The 23,804-nt window shown below is 46.1% G+C and overlaps 1 protein-coding gene across 34 annotated transcripts in view; it reads left to right on the top strand.

The window, feature by feature from the left end:
* The first annotated feature begins 1,931 nt into the window (after positions 1-1,931).
* CADPS (calcium dependent secretion activator) overlaps positions 1,932-23,804 on the top strand; it is a 492,336-nt gene continuing 470,463 nt past the window's right edge. For 14 of the 34 annotated variants that reach the window (XM_048488341.1, XM_048488338.1, XM_048488340.1 and 11 more), the window contains exon 1: positions 2,274-2,941. In XM_048488341.1, coding sequence (XP_048344298.1) covers positions 2,585-2,941 — 357 coding nt within the window. In that variant the 5' untranslated portion in view covers positions 2,274-2,584. Of the gene's footprint in view, positions 2,229-2,271; positions 2,942-23,804 lie in introns of those variants that run through there. The other 20 variants (XM_048488322.1, XM_048488326.1, XM_048488319.1 and 17 more) reach the window with 5 other exon arrangements.

Here is a 23,804-nt window from a genome sequence, read left to right as displayed (position 1 = left end):
AGTCTTGTCAAACACAACTCACCATAAGATAATGCCAGGTGTTTCAGCACTGGCCACTTGTTTCAGGAAGATCATGAGAGTCAGAAGGGAACAGGAAGATCCAGGTTTAGGTTCTCCCCAGAACTAATCTAAATGAGTTGCTGGCCTGCATTGAATCATCACTCATTTGTAGGGTCTTAAAACTCTGCATAAAGAAAAAAAATCTTCTTAATAAAACTAATTAAAATTCAAATGTTGCATATAGCTAAATTTAACTCTTTTAATTTTTTAAACAAACAAAATGCATTGAAAAGTGCTGATCATTATCAAAGAAAAATAGGGCCAAATACCCCTTTTGGGTTAGCCTGTGGAGAGCTCAGGGGCACAGTCTCTGTAAAATAATATTGTGGGCACAGACAGCCCACAATATTGTGGCCATGCTGACAGAGGCTGATGGGAATTGTAGTTCCTGAACATCTGGAGAGCCGCAGGTTCCCTACCCCTGGGCTATGGCATAATTTGGGCGGGCAGGATTCATGCCTGGTCTGTCACATGCATAAAGTGTAGTACAAGCTTGACAGATACATGTCATATAGCTACCAGGAAGTGGGGGAGGAATGTTCTCTTATTGATTTCTGATTGTCTTCATTTTTATGTCAGATCATTTTTGATCATTTCTTCTTCCGTGTAGCCAGTTGCTTCACTATCTTACATAGTAAGAGTTTTCTGACATGAGATGATTTATGCTACAGTGGAAAGTGCTGCACCAAGGCTCAGGAGACAATAACCAGTTACATTTGCCAACTCCTGAACATTTAGGCCCCTTCCGCACATGCAGAATAATGCACTTTCAATACCCTTTCAATGCATTTTGCAGCTGGATTTTACTGTGTGGAATTGCAAACAATTGTGAAAGTGGATTGAAAGAGCATTATTCTGCATGTGTGGAGAGGGCCTTAGAGGCAGACGCTGCGGAGGGCGGGGTTTGGGGAGCGGAGAGCCCTCAGTGGGATATAATGTCCTAGATTACATCATCCAAAACAGCCACTGTTATCCAGGGAAACTGACCTCAGCCTGGATACCAGTGATAATCCCAGGGGATCTCCGAGCCTCACTTGGAGGCTGCCAACCCTACACTATATGTCACGTGCCGACAGCAGCTTGCCTAAATTTCCAGGAAGCAAGATTTTAATCGGTAGGCTGTTTACATTTGTAGGTACCAGTTCTTCACTCCGTTTATTAGTAGTAGTAGTTGCATTTTTATTGGGATTTCAGGTCCTATTGTCAACGCTCTGCATTCTACGTGGGTCTACTCCGGAGTTGTTCTTCTCAGACGTGGGAAGAAAGTGTCCCTTTCGTTCACAAACGTATTATTTTTTGCGTACCTGCTTAAATCGTCTCAGGAAAGCGATCCGCTTCCTCCCTCCCCTCGATTTCCCTCCACTGCTCTGATCTGTTCCGTCCGTCCTTCCTTTCCCTCAACCTGCTCCACCCCAAATCCACTTTTCCTTCCCCAATACAACTTGCATCTTCCCTCCCAGTCTCTTTCAATCTTCTGGGCGGCTGCTGCCCTTTCCTCTCTGCCACACCCCCCAGATTCGCTCCTGGCAATCATGGTCTCCTCTATTCCATCCCTTGCTTCACTTTCTTCTTTTCGCCTTTCCCACGTCTGCATCCTGCCCCCCTTCCTCCTTTCCCGACTCCCTCCAGCATTTTCAGCGCCCCGCCCTGCGCCCTAAGGTGAAGAGAGGAAGGGAAAGGGGGCAGCTAAGAAAAAAACTTAGCGTGGGTGGAAGATCAAGCGACCAGGCGAAGTAAGGGCAGCCACTTCTGGGGGGCTTCACTTTCTCAAATGGTCATGTGCTTCATGCTCAATGGGGGGGGGGGAGGAAGAGGAGGAGAAAAGAGCGCCGCGCGTGCGCAGAGGAGGGTGGGCAGCTCTCTGCTGTCGTTGCCGCTGCGCCGGCCTCTTCGATGCATCTGTATTTGGCGGCTGGGAATCAGCACCCTGGACAGCTCCTCTCGCCCCGCCGCTATCTTGGCGAGGACGCAACCAAGCAGGGGGGAGCGCGGCGCGCACCACTACCCACCACCCCCGTCTGCCTCTCTGCCTTACTGGATCGCTGAAAGGGAGGGCAGATTGTGCCTCTGTGGATGAGATCTGGCACAGCCGCTTTGGATCCCGACGCTCGCCTCCCTCTGTGCGGCAACCAGCCCCGGGCAGGCGAGAGTTAAAGCCCTAAACCCACGTAAGCGCTCGCTTGCTCTCGCCCCAATTGGAAAGGCGGCGGTGCCTCCTGTCGCTCTCCGCGGCACCGACGGCTGGCCTCATTGGGCATCCTTTCTCCGCCGCGTCCTCTCCTGAGCCCGCATCCCAGTGGGCTGCGTGATCCATCGGGGCAGACGGCGGGGGGGTGGCGCTGGAAGAGGAAGAGGTCCCCTTTGTCGGGCGTCCTGTCTGTGGCAGCTTGAGCCGGATGAGGCAGTGAAGGGAGGACGCCCCTCGAAGCTTGGCGCTGCCGCCGCGACCACCACCTGCCGCCCCTCTTAATTCTTTTGTCATTTCCATCTTAGAGCTGCGGGCGGAGGAGGATTTGCAGCCAACATGTTGGACCCGTCGTCCAGCGAGGAAGAATCGGATGAGATTGTGGAAGAGGAGAGCAGCAAGGAGGTGCTGGCCCCGGCCGCCTCGGGGGCACGGCTGTCCCCCAGCCGGACCAGCGAGAGCTCTGGGGGTGGGGGCGGGGGTCTGCAGCCCAGCAGCCGGAGTGGCAGCAGCGTCCGGCCTTCCAGCCCGAGCCCTTCGGTGGTGAGCGAGAAGGAGAAAGAAGAGCTCGAGAAGCTGCAGAAGGAGGAAGAAGAGAGAAAGAAGAAGCTGCAGCTCTATGTCTTCGTCATGAGGTGCATTGCCTACCCCTTCAACGCCAAGCAGCCCACTGACATGGCCCGCAGGCAGCAGAAGGTAAAAGCCCGGCTGGGGAGGACAATAGAGGGAAGGAGATCTGCAGAGAGGAATGGCTGGGGAGAGGGGGGGGCAAGAGGAGCAGCGCCCCAGACAGGTTTAATGCAGTTCAGCTCAAAGTTCCTCCAGGGTTTGCGGGGGGGAGGGGGGGGCGTCTAAGTGATGGAAACAGGGCTCTTCCTTAGGCAAGTTTACCTGTCTGTCAGTCTGCTGATGGATTGGCGTTCTGACTAGTGGTGGTTGTCTGCAAAGTGCGATAAGAGCAGGGCTCTCTTCCCAAGGAGGTTGTTCCTAGTCCCCTGGGAGGACAAACTTGCTTGTAGTTCAGTAGGCTTTGGAGTCCAGGTTGGCCCTGGACTAAGTCCAACTCCTTCCACGCTACATAGATGAAAACTGGCTGACTGAGCGGAGGCTGGGAGCAGCCTGCAGCAGTCGAATGCAGCACAAGGGGTGAGGGGGCACAAAGGACACGGGGGGGGGGAGCGGGAAGAGGCCTGGTGGGCCTCAGGACAGAGGACGGTGGTGGCCCTGCTGACAGCAGAACAGAGTGATTTAGCAGAAATAAACACTAATGCAGCCCAGGATAACAAAGTCTTGGCATGACTTCCCTGCCGGGGTCAAGATAACATTGACAATGGGAGAAAGTCCCTTCTGGAGTCAGATGATCCGTATCATCCCTTGGCCTCTTCCCCCTTATGTAATTGTGGCTGTTGCCAGAGGGACCTGTCCGTTCCCAAGAAGATCATTCCACAAAGGAGGGGGGGGGGGGCAGAAGAGGAATCACAGCGAGGTTTTTCTCAAGTCCTGCAGGGCTCCTTGGCTCTCCTCTGCGTTTCGCTCCACTTCCCCCCCACCCCCCTTGTCCAAGGTGACTGGCGCTGCACCTTCCTGGGAGAAGCGGCCAAGCTGTTGCTGCTCTCCAGGAGCTGCGAGCAAAGGTTATGCTGGCCCAGTTGCCGGCCTTGCTCGTTCTCCTGTGAGCGCCAATTATTGCATCAAAGCTTTTGTGTCCCTGCTGGGGAAGCCCCAGCCATAAGCCTGCTGGGTGCAGCTTTTGATCTATAACAGTAACCTAACATGCTTCACACTAAGTTCAGCTCACTTTTATTTGCTGGTTCCCCCCCCCCCCCCCCCTTGGAAACAACATCACAGCATAATGTGTAGACCCAGTGAAGCAGAAACTGCAGAAGCCACACTTGGGATCAAATAGCTGCCCATGGTAGAATCCACACAAATGCCCCCCAGACTGAACTAAAACAAAGTCTTCAAGGGGCTGTGGATCAGTGGTAGAGCATCTGCTTTGCATGGCAAAGGTTCCGGGTTCTGTCCCCGGCATCTCCAGTTAAAAGGGGCAGGCAGTAGGTGATGCCCGTGATCTCTTCCTGAGACCCTGGAGAGCCGCTGCCCGTCAGAGGAGACACTGCTGACCTTGATAGACCAAGTGTCTGACTCAGAATGAGCAGTTTCCTGTGTCCTATTAAGTTTTCATATGTTGGAAGGGGAGTGAAAGGCCTTTGACTTCCATTTGCTTAGTCTCTGTTGCCATCCTAGTTTTTCTAAAAACAACAACAACGGAGATTGATTAATCTAGTAATCATTTTCTCACATCCAGTGCTAATGCATTTTCTCGTTATTGCCGAACGCGTTGAATAGAAGGCATTCTTTATCACTGTTAGTTTGTTTGTCCTGGCTGAGAGCTCCATGCATCATCACAGATATCCTGATTTTACAGACGGGGAACTGAGGCCGAGAGACAGGGACTGACTTTCCCAAGGTCAGCCAGCAAGTTCCTGTCAAAGCAGGGGTGTTCAGTGCATCTCAGATTCAGGTCCAAAATTATTAACTTCTCAATCTGACCACACAATATTACGGGACGCACAGCCTGATCCTAAACTCGGTTCCTTGGAAATCATTTCCACAAAGTTGCATGGGACCTGGTGGGATGTGAGCATACAAACTTAGCCTAAGAAATCAGTTTGGATCTCATCGGAGTCAGTAGCAGTAATCCCAGTGACGGTGTGAAAATAAGGACTCTGTTTCTCATGTTTTGCTGCAAAACTCCCACAGATTCAATGCTTGTGAGTTGTAGTGGCTAAGGACAGGTGTACTCTGATCTGGAGAGCCGAGTTTGACTCCCCACTCCTCCACATGAGCAGCGGACTCTTATCTAGTGAATTAGATTTGTTTTCCTGCTCCTACACATGAAGCCTGCTGGGTGACCTTGGACTAGTTACAGTTTGTTCAGAACTCTCTTAGCCCCACCTACCACAAAAGGTGTCTGTTATGGGGAGAGGAAGGGGAAATGAGTTTTAAGCCCCTTTGATTCTCCTTACAGAAGGGGAAAAGGTGGTATAAATTTAAATTCTTCTTCTACTGTGAGGTTTTGCTTCCCATTCATTATACAATTAAACCATCATTTGGACTCCTGGCTTACAGTCACTGAAGTAAACATCAGGTTATGATGTTCACAATTACTGAATGGTGGGTAACTGTGACCTATGAGTGGCCGAGGGTGGGGGATAAGCTCTTTGATGACAAAGAGAATCAGAATTCAACTCAGATCTTTTTTGGCCGGAGACTTCTGCTGCATTTCTCTGGAAATGAAAAGCAGCTTAGCTTAGCAGCCTGGGAAGCTACGGAAGTGTTCCCAAAGCAACGGTGCAGACTTTACGTGACCTGCTGGATGCATCGGTTGTGCTAAAAAGCTTTTACCCGGACAACAGTCAGCAAACCAAGGTGCCAACAAAGTGCAAACCAACAGGCTAAAAGGAGAGGGGGGGGGCTCAGATGGGCCTGGAGTCAGGCAATACAGTTTGGCAGCGAATGAAAAGCATTGCTATTGACGTTTTCAATTATAAGGGCATGGTCATTTATCACCTAGACAAACACAGCAGACTCGTTTGGGTTTGTGTGGTTTGTCAACTCCAAAACAGCTGCTGCCTTTATGGTTCCGTAGCCAGAGAAGCCAGTATCTCACATGACATGTTTCCTTGTTTTTGTTTTGTACCATCTATTTTTGCCATCTTTTTAAAGTCATCTTTATAATCTGGTTTGTTAAAACGAGAGCTTCAGGGTCCCCAAATGGCTCCTCTTTGACAAATGACCTTTCTAGTCCTCAAAGTCTTGAAGACATGTTGATGGGAATGACATCCGTTCAGTTCTGTCACATCACCCAGCTATTATTAGCCCATCAAAGCATAAGGTGGTAATATATATATATATATATATGGATATATAGAAAGAGAGAGAGATATATGATGGATGGATGAGTATATATATATATATATATATATATATATATATATATATATATATATATATATATATATATATATCTATCAGGGCAACCCAGTTGTAGGGAACAGACTGGTGTTTGTGGAAGGTCAAAAACTTGCACACTTTTATTTAGCTGCGTGGTCCTACTGATAACAGCGGGGATTACTTTTTTTTTCTGTTTTGGCCTTGCACATTGCATCATATTGCAACCTGCAGACACTTTGCATGTTGTCGTTTTTATTCTAATGCCTCGGGGGAAGAATTCCATAATTCTTCAGAAAAGACAGTTGGTGATGAGGTGCTCCATGGGTTGTGCAAAGAAAACTTCATTTGAAAGGGGAGGAAGAGTTAGAAATGATGAGCTCTGATGGGAGTGACATGAATTCGAATGCTGGCTCAGCCAAGGACTTATGAAATGACGGTGGGCCAGGGATCCTGCTTTGCTATCTGTAAAACCGGAACTTTAAATGCGAGGCTATTCTAAGGATATTGAAAAAGCTCATAAGGGCTTTGGGCACTGTAAGGGAACGAAATTATTCATTTTGGCAGAAATCAGTAAGATTTCACTGAATGATAATGTTGCTTCTCAGAAAACCAGAAGAAAAGGCACTGTTATTGTTTTTTTAAAGAAAGATGGTGTTTAAATATGAACAGATAAAGTGATTTTATACTGACTAAGACATTGGTCCATCAATCCCAATATAACCCCTTAACTGGCAGGAGCTCTCTGGGACATCTCAACGTAAGGTTCTGTTGTCTGTGAATGTTGAGAGCTGAACATGGCACCTGGCACATGCAAAACAAATGAGCTATTGTAGCCCTCGTTGAAATCAGATCCATTAAGGTAAAACACTTGCCTGTCAGTTGATTTAATCATATCAGAGACAGTGGTTGTAAATTAGTTTGAATGCTATGACATTTGTTAGACTGAAGCAGACAAATCCACCAGAAAAGGCAGAGGGCAAAAAAAGAGAAAGAGGTTGCATTGGTGAATTAAAGATAAAGAGACTAATTGTGTTCCAGTAAAAGTCAGCTTATAGAATTTTTAGCAGGCAGAATCAAACTTCTGAATCTCATATCTGTTAAAACGAAAGGGGAAAAAATTACATTGAAAGGGGAAAATACATTGAAAGGGGAAAAAATTAAAATTATCTCGTATCTCAGCCCTGGTTTACAGAAAAAGAATTTCAGCTGTCTGCCTTTAGTATCTCCAGAGTTACATTTTCTTAAATTAGTGATTTCATGACAGTTGCATGAGAGAATTCCTCCTCGTGCTGTTACGTAGGCAAAATCCCCCTTGGCTTAAATGCTTTACCTGATATTTGCGTCTCAGGACAACTCAATAGCATTGCAGCTAATTGTGACAAAGCCATTGCGTGTGTTTGTATTTCTGTTTCATGAATCGGCAATTTGTAATCACCGGGAGATTATGAGGAGGGTTGAGTTGAGTTCATGCTCTTTCCATAGGGTGTTGTAATGGCCATGAGTATAGATTTTTGACAACCAAAATGGTATTTTCATGCATTTCTTTTTTTCCCTTTTTAATAGTGGTGGTGATACTAGCACACGTGCCTCGTCACGACAGATTGGTTTTAGCAAATGTATCTGCTTCCCTCCATTAAAATGACTCATTTGTTCCAGATCTGTGGGAACTGTTGACAGAAATTTTAGCACTCCGGGGTAACTCAGAACTCACTTGGCTTTGTTTTTCTTTTCCTACACACAACTTTCATTCCTCCACGAGCCAAATGTCCCAGGGCCAAGTTTGCATAAGAAACGAGGCAGCATTTCACAGGCGCACACACTCGCACGCGCTCATGACCGTTTAAGTAATGAATGTCTCTCTCCCTTTGACTAACTGATCAGGACCTGGGTACTGCAAAGTACAAACATGGCTCCTTGTCCGTGTAGGACTCACTGTGACATTGGCTGCCACATTCCTACCTTACTGAACAGGTAGTAAGAGAAGCGTTTGCTTCATGGCATTTGCCAAGAGCCCCGGTGACTACTGGAGAAGTTGTGAGAGCACAGAAAATTAAATACCAAAAAAACCCCCATTTCCCCTAACATGAGGAACACAGCCAGGATAATACTGCATTGTATGGAATTCTCTAGAGAAATGGCAGGAGAAGACCTGGAGATATTGCATATGCTAAGTAGGGTTAAGAAATTTTGCATTCAAAAATACCTGGCAATTTGGGGATGGTGCCTGAGGAGGGTGAAGGGGGAGTTATGACCCAAGCATACCATGATGCGTTCCTCCTTGGAACTGAATACGTGGACAGGAAAACAGCAAACTGATCAGTAAGCAATGTGTGATGCACATAGGAACTAATGGTGTGTGGGGCAGGGGAGAGTCTAAATGGGTTGTGGAAAGTAGAAATGTATCATGGGGTCCTGTTAGACTGCTCACTAAAGACCCTCAGTTCAGTGTGTCACACAGGTGGGTGCAAAGCAAATTCCGTGATGGGGTTACTTGGAAGGAGACTAAAAAACAAAACTGTAACGCTGTTATGTAAATCTGCGATTCAGTAGCCTTTAAAATACTGCTTTCTGTTCTTGTCGTCTTATTTCAAAAGAATGTTCCGTCTCCTAGGCCATTTTAACAGCTCATGGCTGGAACTTTTGTGCCTCATATGGTAAAGGAAAAGCGCAGGAGCAGTGAGCCTCTTAGAAAGACAAGAAGGGACGCACCAGTGTAGGGCAGGTTGACAGACTGGAATTCAGCTCAAGAGATAGATCTATAGGAGTCCTTTTCCACGCAATGCAGAATCCATGTATGGATTGTAGTACCCTATGCCATTCGCCTAGACTAGCCAGATGCATGGGGAACTGATCTCTCAGTGGCTAGCTAAATAGAATTCTTTTGTTCACCAAACATGATAATATCAACGTTTATAAGAACCCCAGTGTTGTCTTGCTGACTTTGATCAAAGGTCCATTTCATCCAGCATTCTGTTTGCAGTACTACTCAACCAGATATCTCTGGAAACTCATATGCTACTACACTCCAGTGGTGAGAACCATGCATTGGAGAAAGCAAGGGGAAACGGTCATCACCATCATGTTCAGCTTGTGAGCTTCCAAATATATGTGATCAGTCACTCGACTGGAATCATGGAATCATTGAGCTGGAAGAGACCACAAGGGCCACCTGCCATACAGGAATACAAAATCAAAACATTCCCAACACATGGCCATCTAGCCTCTTCTAAAAACCTCCAAAGAAGGAGACTCCACCACAATTCAAGGCAGTGTATTCCATTGTCAAACAGCCCTTACTGTCAGGAAGTTCTTCCAAATGTTTAGGTGGATTTTTTCCCTGTACCTTGAGTCCATTATTCCTTGTTCTAATCTCTGGAGCAGCAGAAAACAAGCTTGCTCCCTCTAAGTCAGCATTGATTTGATTAGCTGAAGCATTTTTTTTATTCTGGCAGTTCTATGGGAGCCGATGTGTTGAGAGCCCAAGTGTTAGGTTAGAGTATGGAAGACCTAGGTTTAAGTCTGCCCCAAAACTTGCTGTGTGGCCTTGGCATAACCTACCTCATAGGATTGCTGTGATAGTAAACTGAGAATGGAAAGTGCAGGTGTAGGTACACTGCTCCGAGCTCCTTTGAGGAAGGGGAATAAAATGCTACAGACATAAATGTTCTTGCAGATAACGATATTGCAACGTGAAGCTCATGTATACCTTCAGTTGAGCAAACAGTGCTTGTGTTTCATCAGTCTGAAAAGTGATGTGAACAAACTGTAAAATTACTGTTAGGATTGCAACATAATTGTAACACACTTTGGCTAGATGCAGAGGCGTAGTACCAAGGGGACCGGGGGGAACGCACCAGGCGTGCGCCCCTGTGGAGGTGTTCCCGGAGCATTCCAGGAAAGTGGCAGGGGCATTCCGGGGGCAGAACAGGGCGTTCCAGGGGCAGACAGGGGCTTGGAGGGGTGCAGGGTGCACACACGCACTGGGCACAGTTCCCCCTCGCTCTGTCCCTGGTTAGATACTGATGACAAATATGAAAGGTAGGCAATCTGTGGAAATTACACTTACATTGGCTTTATCGTGTTCAACATCTATTCTTAGGGTTGCCAACAGGCCAGGTGAAAAAAATGTCCTGTTCCTTTAATCAAGGTTTGATAGGCTGTTATGTACTTCCAGGTAATGTTATTTCCTTCAATGCCATAAAAGGGACAGGTCATTTTTCTTCAGGCCTGTTGGCAACTCTATTACCACCACCACTACCCTGCTATCTCCCCCACCCCACCACCACACACATCCAAAATAAATTGGGAAAGGCGATTTCTTTTAGTGGATTTACTCCTAATGAATTGCCTAATGATGCTGGAATATTCTGTGGCCCCTTCCACACATGCAGAACAATGTCAATCCACTATCAGAATTGTTTGCAAGTGGATTTTGCTGTTTCACACAGTAAAATCCAGCTGCAAAGTGCACTGATAGTGCATTATTCTGCATGTGCAGAAGGGGCCTCTGTGTGAGAGAAACCTTTCCCTGTAGCATATGGTGTGGTTCACTTGAAGGAGTCATTTGAAGCCTTTTGGCCTATTTCCAACTATTGCTTGGACATTGCTTAGTGGTACAGCAGTCACTTTGCAGGTAGTGGGTCTCAGATGAAGCTGAAGGACAAGGCAGAAGGTGATGCAGAAGACTTCTATCAAGAACCTAGAAATGTGTTGGCAGCCAGTTGTGACCTTGACAGACCAGTAGTCTTACTTGTATGAGTCAACTCCATATGATCAGAGTGATTGTGCAGATTCATCTCTGAGTTACAGAATATGGCCCTCTGCTTTTTGCCTGAGGGTTGTACTAATTGTCCACTTGGTCCAATCAACCTGTTACCTTTTCAGCCCACCATCATTCAAGGAGTGCAGGGCGGCGTACTTGGCTTTCTTCTCCTTTTTTTCTTCAAACAACCTTGTAAAGAGAGACTGGGACAAAGTCATCCTGCGAACTTCCTGGGTGAACGGGGATTTGAACCTGAGTTTCTGTGGTCTCAGTGTCACTTTATCCAATGGGCAACGAAGGCAGTTGCCTCAGGCTCACTGCTTTCAAGTGTCCTCCCACGGACATTTAATAATGCCCACTTGTTTTCCTTTATACATGTACACGTATGTATGCATGGTTCTATCAGGACTCAGCTTCTGCCATTTTGTGAGCCTCCATGTCCTTTGATTCCATGAACCCAGGCAACTACTGTGTCTCTGCTTCATCCAATTTGTCAGGAGATTAATAGAAAGAACCTCAGTTTTGCCCTCCTTATAATAAAGATCACAGGTACAGCCAGGCTCTGAGTTCTTGAGCCTTTCACCTCCACCTTTTCACTTTCCTGCTGCAGTTATCATTCCTGCATATATGGGGGTTGCCAACTTGCCCATGCAGGCTTGCGGCAGGGCAGAACCTCACTGTCTTTTCACTTTGGCCCCTTCCGCACATGCAGAATAATGCCCTTTCAATCCACTTTCACAAGTGTTTGCAAGTGGATTTTGCTATTCTGCATAGCTGAAAAGGTGAACTGAAAGTGCATTATTCTGCATGTGCAGAAGAGGCCTTAAGGAAAGAATAAGATTATTCTGAGGCTGACTTCATAGGAAACATTCTAGATCAGGGGTAGGGAACCTGCGGCTCTCCAGATGTTCAGGAACTACAATTCCCATCAGCCCCTACCAGCATGGCCAATTGGCCATTTGGCCATGCTGACAGAGGCTGATGGGAATTGTAGTTCCTGAACATCTGGAGAGCCGCAGGTTCCCTACCCCTGTTCTAGATAGAAGCCAGGGCACAGCAGTGTGGCATTCCTCCTTTCTTCCCAATGGCTACTAACATCCCAGAAAACTACTAAATTTGAGGGGGGGGGAGCCTAAAGCATCTCACAGAGAAAAGAAAACGGTGTCTTCAGCAGTGACACTTTCTTGGTAATCCTCAGAGATCTGTTTAGGCACTTGTATCTATCCTGGAACCATGTTGCCACCTTCATGGTAGGAGCATTGGGATTGGTTGTAATCCCAACCAATCACTTTCACTGTTCAGTGAAAGATCACAGGGGAGTTAGGGGTGCCAGTCTTCAGGAGGGAAGCAAACCTTTGTACCAAGCACTTGAATAAACAGTGAAGTGTGATATATAAAGTATATCATGGAAAAATTAGTACAAGTGCATCAACACTGAACTCTTGCTTTCTCCACATATATAGGCATCTAGACAGCAACAGAGAACCTCTGCTTAACTTGGAACAGATATTCTAATGAATGATGCCAGTACCAAAGTCCAAAGGATTCACAGCATCAATGGACCCATTAATGTTGATGCACTTGTACTGATTTTTGCATGATATATTTTGCACTCTATATATTTAATTTCACTGGTTATTCAAGTGCTTAATACAAGGATTTGCTTGCCTAACAGCTGGGGTACAGTGGCATTTATCTTGGTTTCTGGGTCTTTTACACTGTACCCCTGTGATTTTTTTTCCTGTTAAGTCTTCAGGAGTTGTAGCTCCTCTCCAGACTACAGCAATCAGTTCCCCTGGAAAAAAATATGATGTTTTTGGATATGAATTCAATGACATTGTACCCCACTGAGATCCCTGTCCTCACCAGGCTCCATCCCCAAATCTCCGGGAGTTTCCCAGTCTGGATCTGACAACCCTATCCCACATTCCCTTGCAACAGCTCGGGGGGGGGGGCAAAAATGTGGCAGCTGTCCAGGGAGTAATCAAATAATCAAATATATACTAACTTCTTGTGATGATATACTGGGGGCCGTTTCCGCACAGCCGAGGCAGTGGCTGTCCACCGGCTTAAAGTAAGCTGGTGGAGCGTTGGGAACCGCTCGCATGGTGCCATGCGGGCAGTCCCGCTGCCGCTGCTGTCCGGAGCCGCCCAGGGTGTGTGCAAGGGACTTAACTTGCCTTCCTGTGCAGCTCGGGATGACTGAAAAGACACGCCCATGGTGCCCTCCGACCCGAGGGCAGTGTGGGCGTGTCTTTTCAGCCATCCTGAGCTGCACAGAAAGGCAAGGTAAGTCCCTTGCACACAATAGAGGGGCCAAAAGCAGCTCCTTCACGCCAGGGTGGTTCGCACCGTGCCGGCAGGAAGATGCCACTTTTGGAAAACCTTGCTCAATGAGTGAGGTGTAAAAGCGGCGTATTTTTGCCACTTGGGGGTGGTGAGGCCGGCGCTGCTGTGGTGCAGCAGCGCCAGCTGTGCGAACAGCTCCCCAGGGACGGCATTTTTGCTGTTCCCAGGGCATTGTTTACCGCCCGTGCGGAAACAAACTGGAATTTCAAATGCAGAGGTGAGTTCTGAAAAGTGGAATAAGTTTAGAAAGTGACGGAAATGTGAGTGTCCTCCCTCCAGAAGTCCTACGCATCCCAAAAGTTTGTTCAAGTTCTCCAGGCCTGTTTGATTTTATCCCCATGGCTGCTGCAAAGGTGTTAACTGCGACGTATCAGATAGACCAATCAGTATTTGACTGATGTGTTTCTTCCTATTCTGAATGCCTCCTATTTCATCTTAATGGCTGCTGTGGCAAAAATGTGTCTGCATAAGTCAAAGATACTTTTTTGGTATTCTTTGTTCTTTAGGATCAACAGGATAGCAACTATAAGCATCTGCAAGCAATTCCTGTCTAATGCTGGCTTTACACATTTAGAAGCCGTGTCTTTCAGTATTAGATACTGAATTGCTCTTCTTTTCCTCCTAAATAACAGTTTGTCACTGCAGCAAATCTGCATATGGATTTGGTTGCTTTCAGTCTTACGCATAGTTCCTTTTTGTCTTTTTCAAGTAGCTGCTGAATGATGGGAGTCTGGGAACAAACTGTGTCATCCTCTGCCTGTGAACATCCCATGATGCGTTTATACATCACTTTGTCTACTATAACAGCAAATTGTCTGACCCCTGTGAGGATGATGAAAGCCAAACAATAAGGCTACCCACAGACTAAGTGCAGCTCTCTGCTTACTCAGAGGACTTCCCACATGCTCAGAAAAAATAATAATGCATTTGTAAATGAACCGAAAGGAAACCACCTTCACCAACGAGAGTGATAATGGCTGAAAATGCTCTAGAACAGTGGTTCTCAACCTTCCTAATGCCGCGACCCTTTAATACAGCTCCTCGTGGTGATCCCCAACCCTAACATGTATCCATTTTACAGATGGAGAACACTGATGCAGAGAGTCTTAGGTGACCCCTGTGAAAGGGTCATTCGACCCCCAAAGGGGTCCCGACCCACAGGTTGAGAACCGCTGCTCTAGAAGGCATGGGATTTTGAAAGTGAAAGGTATTTAAAATGGGAAGGAAGGCTTAGCCTCCATCCCAAATAGCTTATTGAATCCTGGAGGAGAAGGTTTTGGACAATGGGATCAAATAGTTAATTTTGATAATCTCTCACATGCTCCCATTTTGCCGCAGGATCAAATAATAGTCTGGCTGACACATGTATGGACGATGAAAGCCACAAAAATGGATCACTCACAGACAAGGGGGGGGGGCATAACCAGAGGACTCCCCAGCTTAGTAGGTAAATGTGATGTTGTAAATTAGCCAGTGTGGTGAAGTGGTTAAAAGCAGGTGGACTCTAATCTGGAAAATCAGATTTGATTCCCCACTCCTTCAACATGAGTGGTTGAACCAGATTTTCTGTTGAACCAGATTTGTTTCCCCACTCCTGCATTCCTCTTGGGTGACCTTGGGCTAGTCACAGTTTTCTCAGGACTCTCTCAGCCCTGCCTACCTCACAAGGTGTCTGTTTTGGGAAGAGGAAGAGATAGGAGTTCGTAAGCTGCCTTGAATCTCCTTATAGGAGAGAAAGGCAGGGTATCAATTCAAACTCTTCTTCCTCTTTTTCTTCTTGAAAGAAAGAAAAAATTGTTTAAAATGTTTTGGTGATACCTGAAGATACTCCAGAAGGGACTGAACGTTGACATCAACTGTTTCAGCAAAAGAAACAAGGAAGCAGGATAAATCAGTCTGCTCAGGCTTTGGGGGAGTTTATAAAATCCCGAAAGGGAGATTTTGGGGAAGGATTCTGAAATCATTTCACTCTCACATACTGACAAGTTGCAAACCGTCTGGAGGGAAAAAATCCTGTTCCTTTATTAGAGAATGAACGTATGCAAATGGGTACCTTTTTTCTGAGAGGTATATAATGTCACCTAATAAATAACATCCCATTAAGCCTATGTTACAAGAACATAGACAGCTTGTTTTTTCACTAATTTGAGGGGGAAATCAATGTATCCCATGTTTTGAACAATTCGAGGTGGCAAACGGCAATTGCTTAAAGCAGTAACATCAAATGATTTTTAAAAATCTCACTACAAGTGGAAACCAAAAACAAGCACTCCAAGTGGTTAAACAGCAGCCTGTCTGGCTACCCATGCACACAGAGCTTGCCTCGATGGGTCATCGGTCTCCTCTGGCAAGCCAATCCTTATTTCTTGTGGAATGAAATCATCGCAGAATGCAGCGTTCTGCCTCATTTCTTCCAGAAGGTTTAGATAAAATGCACTTGAGAGGAGGGCTGTTCTACCAACAGCACCCAAATAGAAAAACAGCTGGGGAATGCACATTCCACTTTTATGCCCTCTGTTGTCAGAGGGGGAAAAAAATGAAATGGGGTGTTTATTGCAGTTGTGATGACACGCATACCTAACTTGATTCCACATGGAAGGTGAATAAGAGGCCCTCCTTGGCAGTTCTTCACAGTGTAGCTCGGACATTTCATCTTATAGACCCACTCGACAAAACAAAAATCCCACAATTATATATTTATTTATAGTGCGTTTATGTATTTGTGTAGGGAACTTCGATGCTGCCTCTCCAAAGAACCTGCCTGAGGCAACTTACAAAATAAAATATTTAACAAACCATAAAAGACCTCGATTAAAACATGACGTAGCCTTAAAATCCAGCCAGAGCCTCAGACCATAAAACACGGAGCAACTGAAAAGGAGCCTCACACATTTCTCAGGCTAACCGCAGACAATGAAAATAATGTTAAAAGACCAACATCTCATTGAAACAGTAGGTAACAAGAAATATTCTGGCCTGGTGTCTAAAAGAGAATAGCACAGGGGCCAGGTGAGGGAAAGAGGACTCCTAATACTAGTGTAGTCATTCCACTCGCCTTTCTCTGATGCCACTCTGAGCAGTGGTTTGAGGAAAATAAAATATAAAATATAGTAATTGCCTTGTAGCAATTGTGGGAAAACCTAGGCATGACATCAGACTTCTTTAGGAATGAACCAGAACACTGTAGTAAAATCATAGAGTTTTCAGTGATTCCTAGAGAGGTCTGATGCCATGTCCAGGTTTTCCAAGAGGGACATTCACACAATCGACCACCTTCCATGTCCCCTCCTGCTTCAGTCTCCAACTGGTTTCCAGGCTGGAATGGGAACCCTACCACACACAGCAGTGTTCCATGTTTTTCCAAGTTCATTAGACTCTCTGTCTATGGACAAACTTCCAATGTTATTTGAAAAAAATTACAGAGCTTTTCCAGTCTGACCTTCTCTTACTCTGCTCAAGCCTATCTAAAGGAGAAATAGAACATGAGTCTTGTCTGTGCCTAGTACTTGACTTCCCTCATGAATTACAATATAACTGATTATGCAACTTCAGCATTACATACAATTGCTAAAATGAGGAAATCGCGCTTAACGCATGCAAATTACACTTGCAAACTGCATCTTTAACACTTTTAACATATGCAAATAGTTATTCCTCCCACCCTGGGCATTTCACAGGTATATGTACTCCACTTGCTTTACTGCCACCAGATCCTCTGAAGAAGCCAGCCACAGATGCAGGCAAAATGTCAGGAGAAAAGACTACTGGAACACAGCCATACAACCCCGAAAACCCACAACATCCGTGTGATTCTGGCTGTCAAAGCCTTCGACAATATGTTTTCTATATTGTTAACACAACCATTTCTGCCATGAGGGTTTTGTTGAGGCTATTTCCATTTTCCAGAAATGTCTCAACAATGCTCCTGCCACCGATCTCTACTGCAGCAAAAAACAGTTTGGAGGTGGGTTTACACCTGATAGAGAAATAATGGCGTGGGTTGCAGAAAGTGAGTTCACCATCATTGCAGGAAAATGCCAGCACAGAATTGTCAGAAGCCATATTGCCTTTTGATCTAGACAAAGGTAGTGATTCTGGCCCTGAGGCTGTTTCGCGGAGGGGAAAAAACCTCCAAGTGACAGACTTTTGTCTAAAAAAAGGATTGAAAGTCATTCATGTAGTGAAGGAGCATCCCTGCTAGTGAGATATAAAGATTTAGTCATCAAACAAAACGGATGGCTTAATTAGCACTTGGAGGAAGGAGCATGAATGACTAGAGGGGAAACAGTGGCAGTGGCACCAGGATGTTCGCTGTGTTAAAACAATAGGTCAGACTTGAAGCTGGACTTTGCAGTTATGGAATTAAATTGTATTTGGGCGATTCCGCACACAAGTAAAATAGGTTCGACCCAGTTCCCTGAGAAGGGTACTAACCTAGGTCGAAGCCATTGTTGTTCCCCACTGCAACCAGCTTGATCCCAGCTCGGAGGGCGGAATCATCCTGTGCCTCTTCGCCGCTCCGTTCCGATTGACTACTGTTCTACAGCCATGTTTCATCTATCCCCACACACATTATTAAAAAACCTGCCACAGGAATGGAGGGATGAAGGTGGCATTTTTTGATTGGCCAGCTGTACGCATGCCCGAAACACTCAGCTGTGATTGGCTGAATGGGGGACTCCTGGCACCAGAGATTACGCACTTTACTGGAATCGAGCTGAGTTCGAGCATGGTTCCCTGAAAAAGTAGTAGTTCTCAACTGGAGTCAGACATTTGACCGTTACACGGGGCGAAGCTGGTACAAAACCACGTCGATCCCAGTGGTTGTGCGGAGCACTTAGGTCGAACGCAGCTCGAACTTAGGTCGATAACCCAAGTGCAGAATCAACCTTTAAAACCTAGTTTTCTATTGTGCACATTGGTTTTATTGTTCTGTAACTGGAATCCATCCCCCTGTCTAAGAACTTAAATGTAAAATACCTTTGATACTAAATTTGTAACATGTCACGGAATGGACGATTTAGTGAATTCCCCCCACCCCCAGTGAGTTTTACAGCAATAACAACAAAAAGAACCACTATTTAAATAGTTAAATTGTGGTACTTTTGGTTGCTGCTGCTACTGTTCTTTAGGTAGCACTCCCCTCTTTATATATATTTTTTCATTTCCCAGTGTGTTTTAAACAGGTTCTCACGGGTCAACTAGTGAGAAGGTGCTTTAGTTGACCTCCCTCAAGTTTGACAGAAATACACTGTCCCAGGAAACAACATCTCGAACTGAGACAAAATATCTGTCATCTGGAATAGAAAAGGAAGACTTTGGATTTGTACCTCTCCTTTCTCTCCTGTAAGGAGATGCAAGGTGGCTTACAAACGTCTTTGTCTCTCACAACAGACACATTGTGAAGTAGGTGGGGCTGAGAGAGCTCGGAGAGAACTGTGACTAGCCCAAGGTCACCCAACAGGCATCAGGAACCGGGAAACCAATCCAGTTCTCCAGATTGGAGTCTGCTGCTCATATAGAGGAGTGGGGAATCAAACCTGGTTCTCCAGATTAGAGTGCACCACTCTTAACTACAATACCGTGCTGGAATGGACCAATTGCTCCAGTTACGATCCCCCTGCAATTTTATTCTGCTGCTCTCTTGTCGTGGTTTCGTAACTGGAGTGGATTTTAAATGTTTGTCATTCACTGTCTATTTATATACTCCGCTGCTTACTAAATCAGGGGAAGGCAAATAAATAGGTTTCAAACCAGGTTCTTATTTGACCATTTTAAGATTCATCGCTTGCTGTTTTGTGATGAGGCCTGCTGCCAGTTCCTAATTTATAGGGAAATAAAACAGGAGTTCCATAGCACCTTGAAGACTAACAAAAATTTATGGCAGCGGAAGCCCTAATGAGTCAGGGCTCACTTCATCAGACATATATTAATGGGCATCTTATTAGGGTGATGCTTCTGCTCAGAACAGAAAGGGTGGAGCAGGACTTTTTTTTTCTCCAGGCAGGTGGCAACACTCTGTAGGGTCCCCATAAAACGTAATGTAATACAGTATAAGCAGATACGGTAGGAAGGTAAAGAAGGATATCCTCTTGACATCTATAAAGAGAGTGGGGCATGCAAGGAGGATATCCAAGGAGTCATCAGACCAGTGTTACTACAATCTTCAGATTGTGTATGGGGGTGGTTACGCAGAGCAGAAACCTGAGTTTATAGCCATATTCTGCATTGTCTAGACACTTTCCCAGAAACAATGTTTCTTGTGCTCTAGTCAGTGGCGAAGCCACCAGGGGGAGAGGGGGTGCGCAACGCACTGGGCGCACCAATTCTGGTCACGTGGGGCGGAAAAATCCCCCCACCCCCCTGCAGTCCCCCACGCTCGCATCTGTGGCGCCCCCCACCTCCCCTTTCGTGGTGCCCCCCGGCCCCCCACGGCGCACCCCCCCCGGCGCACCCCCCGCTTACTTTTAGGAATGGAACATCCCAGAGAAGAAGCCTGCCTGCGTTGCCTGGGGCTGGTGGGAACTACATTTCCCAAGGGCTCCCATCACCACAATATGCATAAGTTAGGTAAAACTTTTCATTGAGTGGAGATAAATATGATCACCTGCTAAATGCTGCAGATCTGATGGCTGTGACTAGCAAGGTTAGAGGGCCCATTCAGAAGTAGACAACCCTAAGCCATTTCCTGTTTTTCCACCGTGCTGGGTGGGACTGCCAGAACAGTTAACTGGACATATTTATTATATTTTTATCCTACTTTTCAGACAAATATAGGCTCCCCAAGCATCCAATGGGAATTAAAATACAATTAAAATCACCATTAAAATGTACAGCACCATGTTCCACAGGGATGGGATTCTCACCCAGAGCTCAATCCAGGTATGATGCAATGGTGCCCAACTAGGGTTGCCAATATCCAGGTGCTAGCTGGAGATCTCCTGGGATTACAACTGATCTCCAAATGACAGAGATAAGTTCCCCTGGAGGAAATGTCTGCTTTATAAGGTGGACTCTATTGTATTATACCCCATTTAATACTATTTCAATAATTTAATACCATAGCCTAATGCATATAGGGTTCTAGATCTTCACGATGGAGATGCTGGGAATACTTTTCTTTATTCCCTGTTTTTCTACCCAGTGGGAACCTAAAGCAGTTTATAACACCTTTCTCCCCTTCCCCATTTTCTTATTAAAAAACAAACAACTTTTTAGGATAGGTTGAGAAAGAGAGTGACTGGCCCAAGGTCACCCAGAAGGTTTTCATGGCGGAATGGGGATTCAAACCTCTATCTCTGAGATCTCAATACAACACTCTAACACTGTACCGGTTCTCAGGTATCCTTCTCTTCTTTGGGGACGCAATGTTCTCACTGGCTTTCCCCTTAAAAGAGCTTACCTGGGCATGAGGACAGAATGGGCTTGAGGACAGAATGGCATCTCCCAGGTTTTTTATTGTAGAATCATAAAGTTGGAAGAGACCACAAGGGCCATCAAGTCCAACCCCCTACCTTCCAGGAATACATTATCAAAGCACTCCTGACAGTTGGCCAACTGTTTAAAAACCTCCAAAGAAGGAGAATCCACCATACTCCGAGGCAGCATATTCTAATGTTGAATAGCTCAGGATGTCCTTCCTAATGTTTAGGCGGAATCTCTTTTCCTGTACCTTGAATCCATCACTCCTTGTCCTAGTCTTTGGAACAGCAGAAAACAAGCTTTTCCCCTCTTTAACATGACATCCCTTCAAATATTTAAGCATGGCTATCATGTCACCCCTTAACTTTCTATTCCCCAGGTTAAACAAACCCAGCTCCTCATAGGGCATGGATTCTAGTTCTTTTACTATTTTTGTTGCCCTTCTCTGGATTAGTTCCAGCTTGTCAATATCCTTTTTGAATTGTGGTGCCCAAAACTGAGGTCGGATCAATGCAGAATAAAGCGATATTATTACGTCCCTCAATCTAGACACTATACTATTAATGCAGCCCAGAATTGCATTGGGTTTTTTGGCTGCTACATCACACTGCTGACTCAATGTTCAGTTTGTGGTCTACTGAGACTTCCAGATCCCTTTTACGTGTACTGTTGTCAAGCCAGGTGTCACCCATCTTATATCTCTGCATTTCATTTTTTTTTCTGCTTCAGTATAGTATCTTACATTTATCCCTGTTGAAATTCATTTGGGCCCAGTTCTCTAATCTATCCAGGTCATGTTGAATTCTGACCCTGTTCACTTGGGGCAGTGTTTCCCAACATTTTTGATGTCACGGTACCCTTGACCTCACTCTTCATATCTCATGGTACCTCTGCCATCCCCCCACCTTCCCCTTCCAGTGCCCCTGCTTGCCACCCCTACCCCCCACCACCTTCTCCTCCCAGGGTGAAGGGAAGCACTGTGGGGCAGGAAGTGGCTGCTGACCTTGCGGTAGGTCCTGCCCCCTGGGCCAGCTCCATGTCCTTGCTGGCACCGGCAGAAGACACCGCAGAATGGGGGGGGCTGGTAGCGTTGCCACGGTACCCCTGGGACATGCTCACGGCACCCCAGGGTACCACGGAACCCTGGTTGGGAATCACTGACTTGGGGTATTAGCTACCCCTCCTAACTTGGCATCATGTACACATTTGATTAGCATGCCCTCTATTGTCTGGCGGGGGTTATTTTCCAGCCCTAGCCCAGCCCTCTTACTATTGTCAAATGATCCATTTTTACCACTTTATGCTTTCCTCTAATGAGCTGGGCCACAAAATATCCCTTTAATGCCATGGCTGAGGAAAGGATCTGACATTTCCCATGTGAGTATCTAGGTTTCAAAATAACAAGTGCTGAGGCACGTGGGTGGCAAATCAACCAGTCTGTGTACCATGCCCAATTATAACAATTACAAAAGCCATCTGTGCCTCAGGAGCCCTGCCCAGCCTGGCCAGCTCAGGTACCAATAAACTCTGCCAGGCCAACCAGCCCTGAAGCGTTTTGCTGCCTGGCATATCGTTCATCCCACGTATCAGTATGATGAAGAGACAATATGCATTCTGATGTTCATTAAATAAGGGACACGGCTAAATGATTTTATTCAGATGTAGGCAGGGAGAATTTGAGGGATCTGATGTGTTTGGTTCCTTCGATGAAGTCTGGCCCAGTTTGGTTTGCAAAATATCTGAAAGCCAGCAATGTCTTGTCTTAGGACAATGTCAACCTTCCTAATGCCGCGACCCTGTAATACAGTTCCTCATGTTGTGGTGACCCCCAACCCTAACATTTATCCATTTGACAGATGGAGAACACTTAGGTGACCTCTGTGAAAGGGTCATTTGACCCCCAAAGGGGTCACGACCAGTGGTGGGATCCAAAAATTTCAGTAACAGGTTCCCATGGTGGTGGGATTCAAACTGTGGCGTAGCGCCAATGCGGCTGGGCAGGGCACGATGGGGGCGTGGCCGGGCATTCCGGGAGCGGGGCATTCCTGGGCGGGGCTGTGGCAAGGACGCAGCCACTGTGCCAGTCCTTGGGCGGGAAACGAATGCACGCAGGCGCAGGCTGCCACGCATGCCGGGTGGAACTCACTTCTGCTAGACTGCTTCAAGTTCTGTGCGCTACTGCTGAGAGGAGGGGCGAAACTAAGGCAAAAATCACGTGGCAAAATCACCAATTAGTAATCCCCTCTCGGCACACACAGATAATTAGTAACCTACTCTCGGGAACCTGTGAGAACCTGCTGGATCCCACCTCTGGTCACGACCCACAGGTTGAGAACCACTGTCTTAGGAGGTGAACATGTCTCTGTAAATATTACCTACTAGATCAAATACACAAGTCCAATTAATGGCTTTACAGTAATTTAACACTATTGCCTCCTGCCCCAGCCCTATTGCCACAAATTTTGGAAGTGAAGCCTGGGGAGGGTGGGGTTTGAGGAGGGGAGAGACTTAAATGAGGCCTACTGCCTTTCCCGAGTGGCTGTTTTCTCCAGGAAAACTGACCTCTGTCACCTGTAGATCAGTTGTAATAGAAAGAGACCTCCACCAGCTACCACCTGAAGGTTGGCAATGCTAATTCAGACCAAGGGCTACTTCTCAGTGGTAGAGCACATACTGAGTTATGTACAACCTTCATATAATGCATGATTTTCCCACCAGACTGAGATATGACAGCCCAAGGAATATTTTTTTCTGATCTTGCGTATTGACTTCAAACCCTCTTTGCAACTTTGTCCACTATTCTACATTCAAAAAGGATCTTTTGCCTTCTCCTCTTAATCCTACTCCCATTTCTTAAAGCATTGCGTCTGATTTTTTAAAAAATAATACTTGAGGCCCCTTCCGCACACACAAAATAATGCGTTTTCAAACCACTTTCACAACTGTTTGCAAGTGGATTTTGCCATTCCGCACAGCTTCAAAGAGCACTGAAAGCAGTTTGAAAGTGCATTATTCTGCATGTGCGGAATGAGCCTGAGTCTACGGATCCCCAAAGGTTTCCTCTATTGT

This window comes from Sphaerodactylus townsendi, linkage group LG03, assembly GCF_021028975.2.
Source record: "Sphaerodactylus townsendi isolate TG3544 linkage group LG03, MPM_Stown_v2.3, whole genome shotgun sequence".
In the NCBI taxonomy this organism is placed as follows: Eukaryota; Metazoa; Chordata; class Lepidosauria; order Squamata; family Sphaerodactylidae; genus Sphaerodactylus; species Sphaerodactylus townsendi.
Note: the sequence above shows the minus strand (reverse complement) of the source record. Positions and strands in the feature narration are given on the sequence as shown.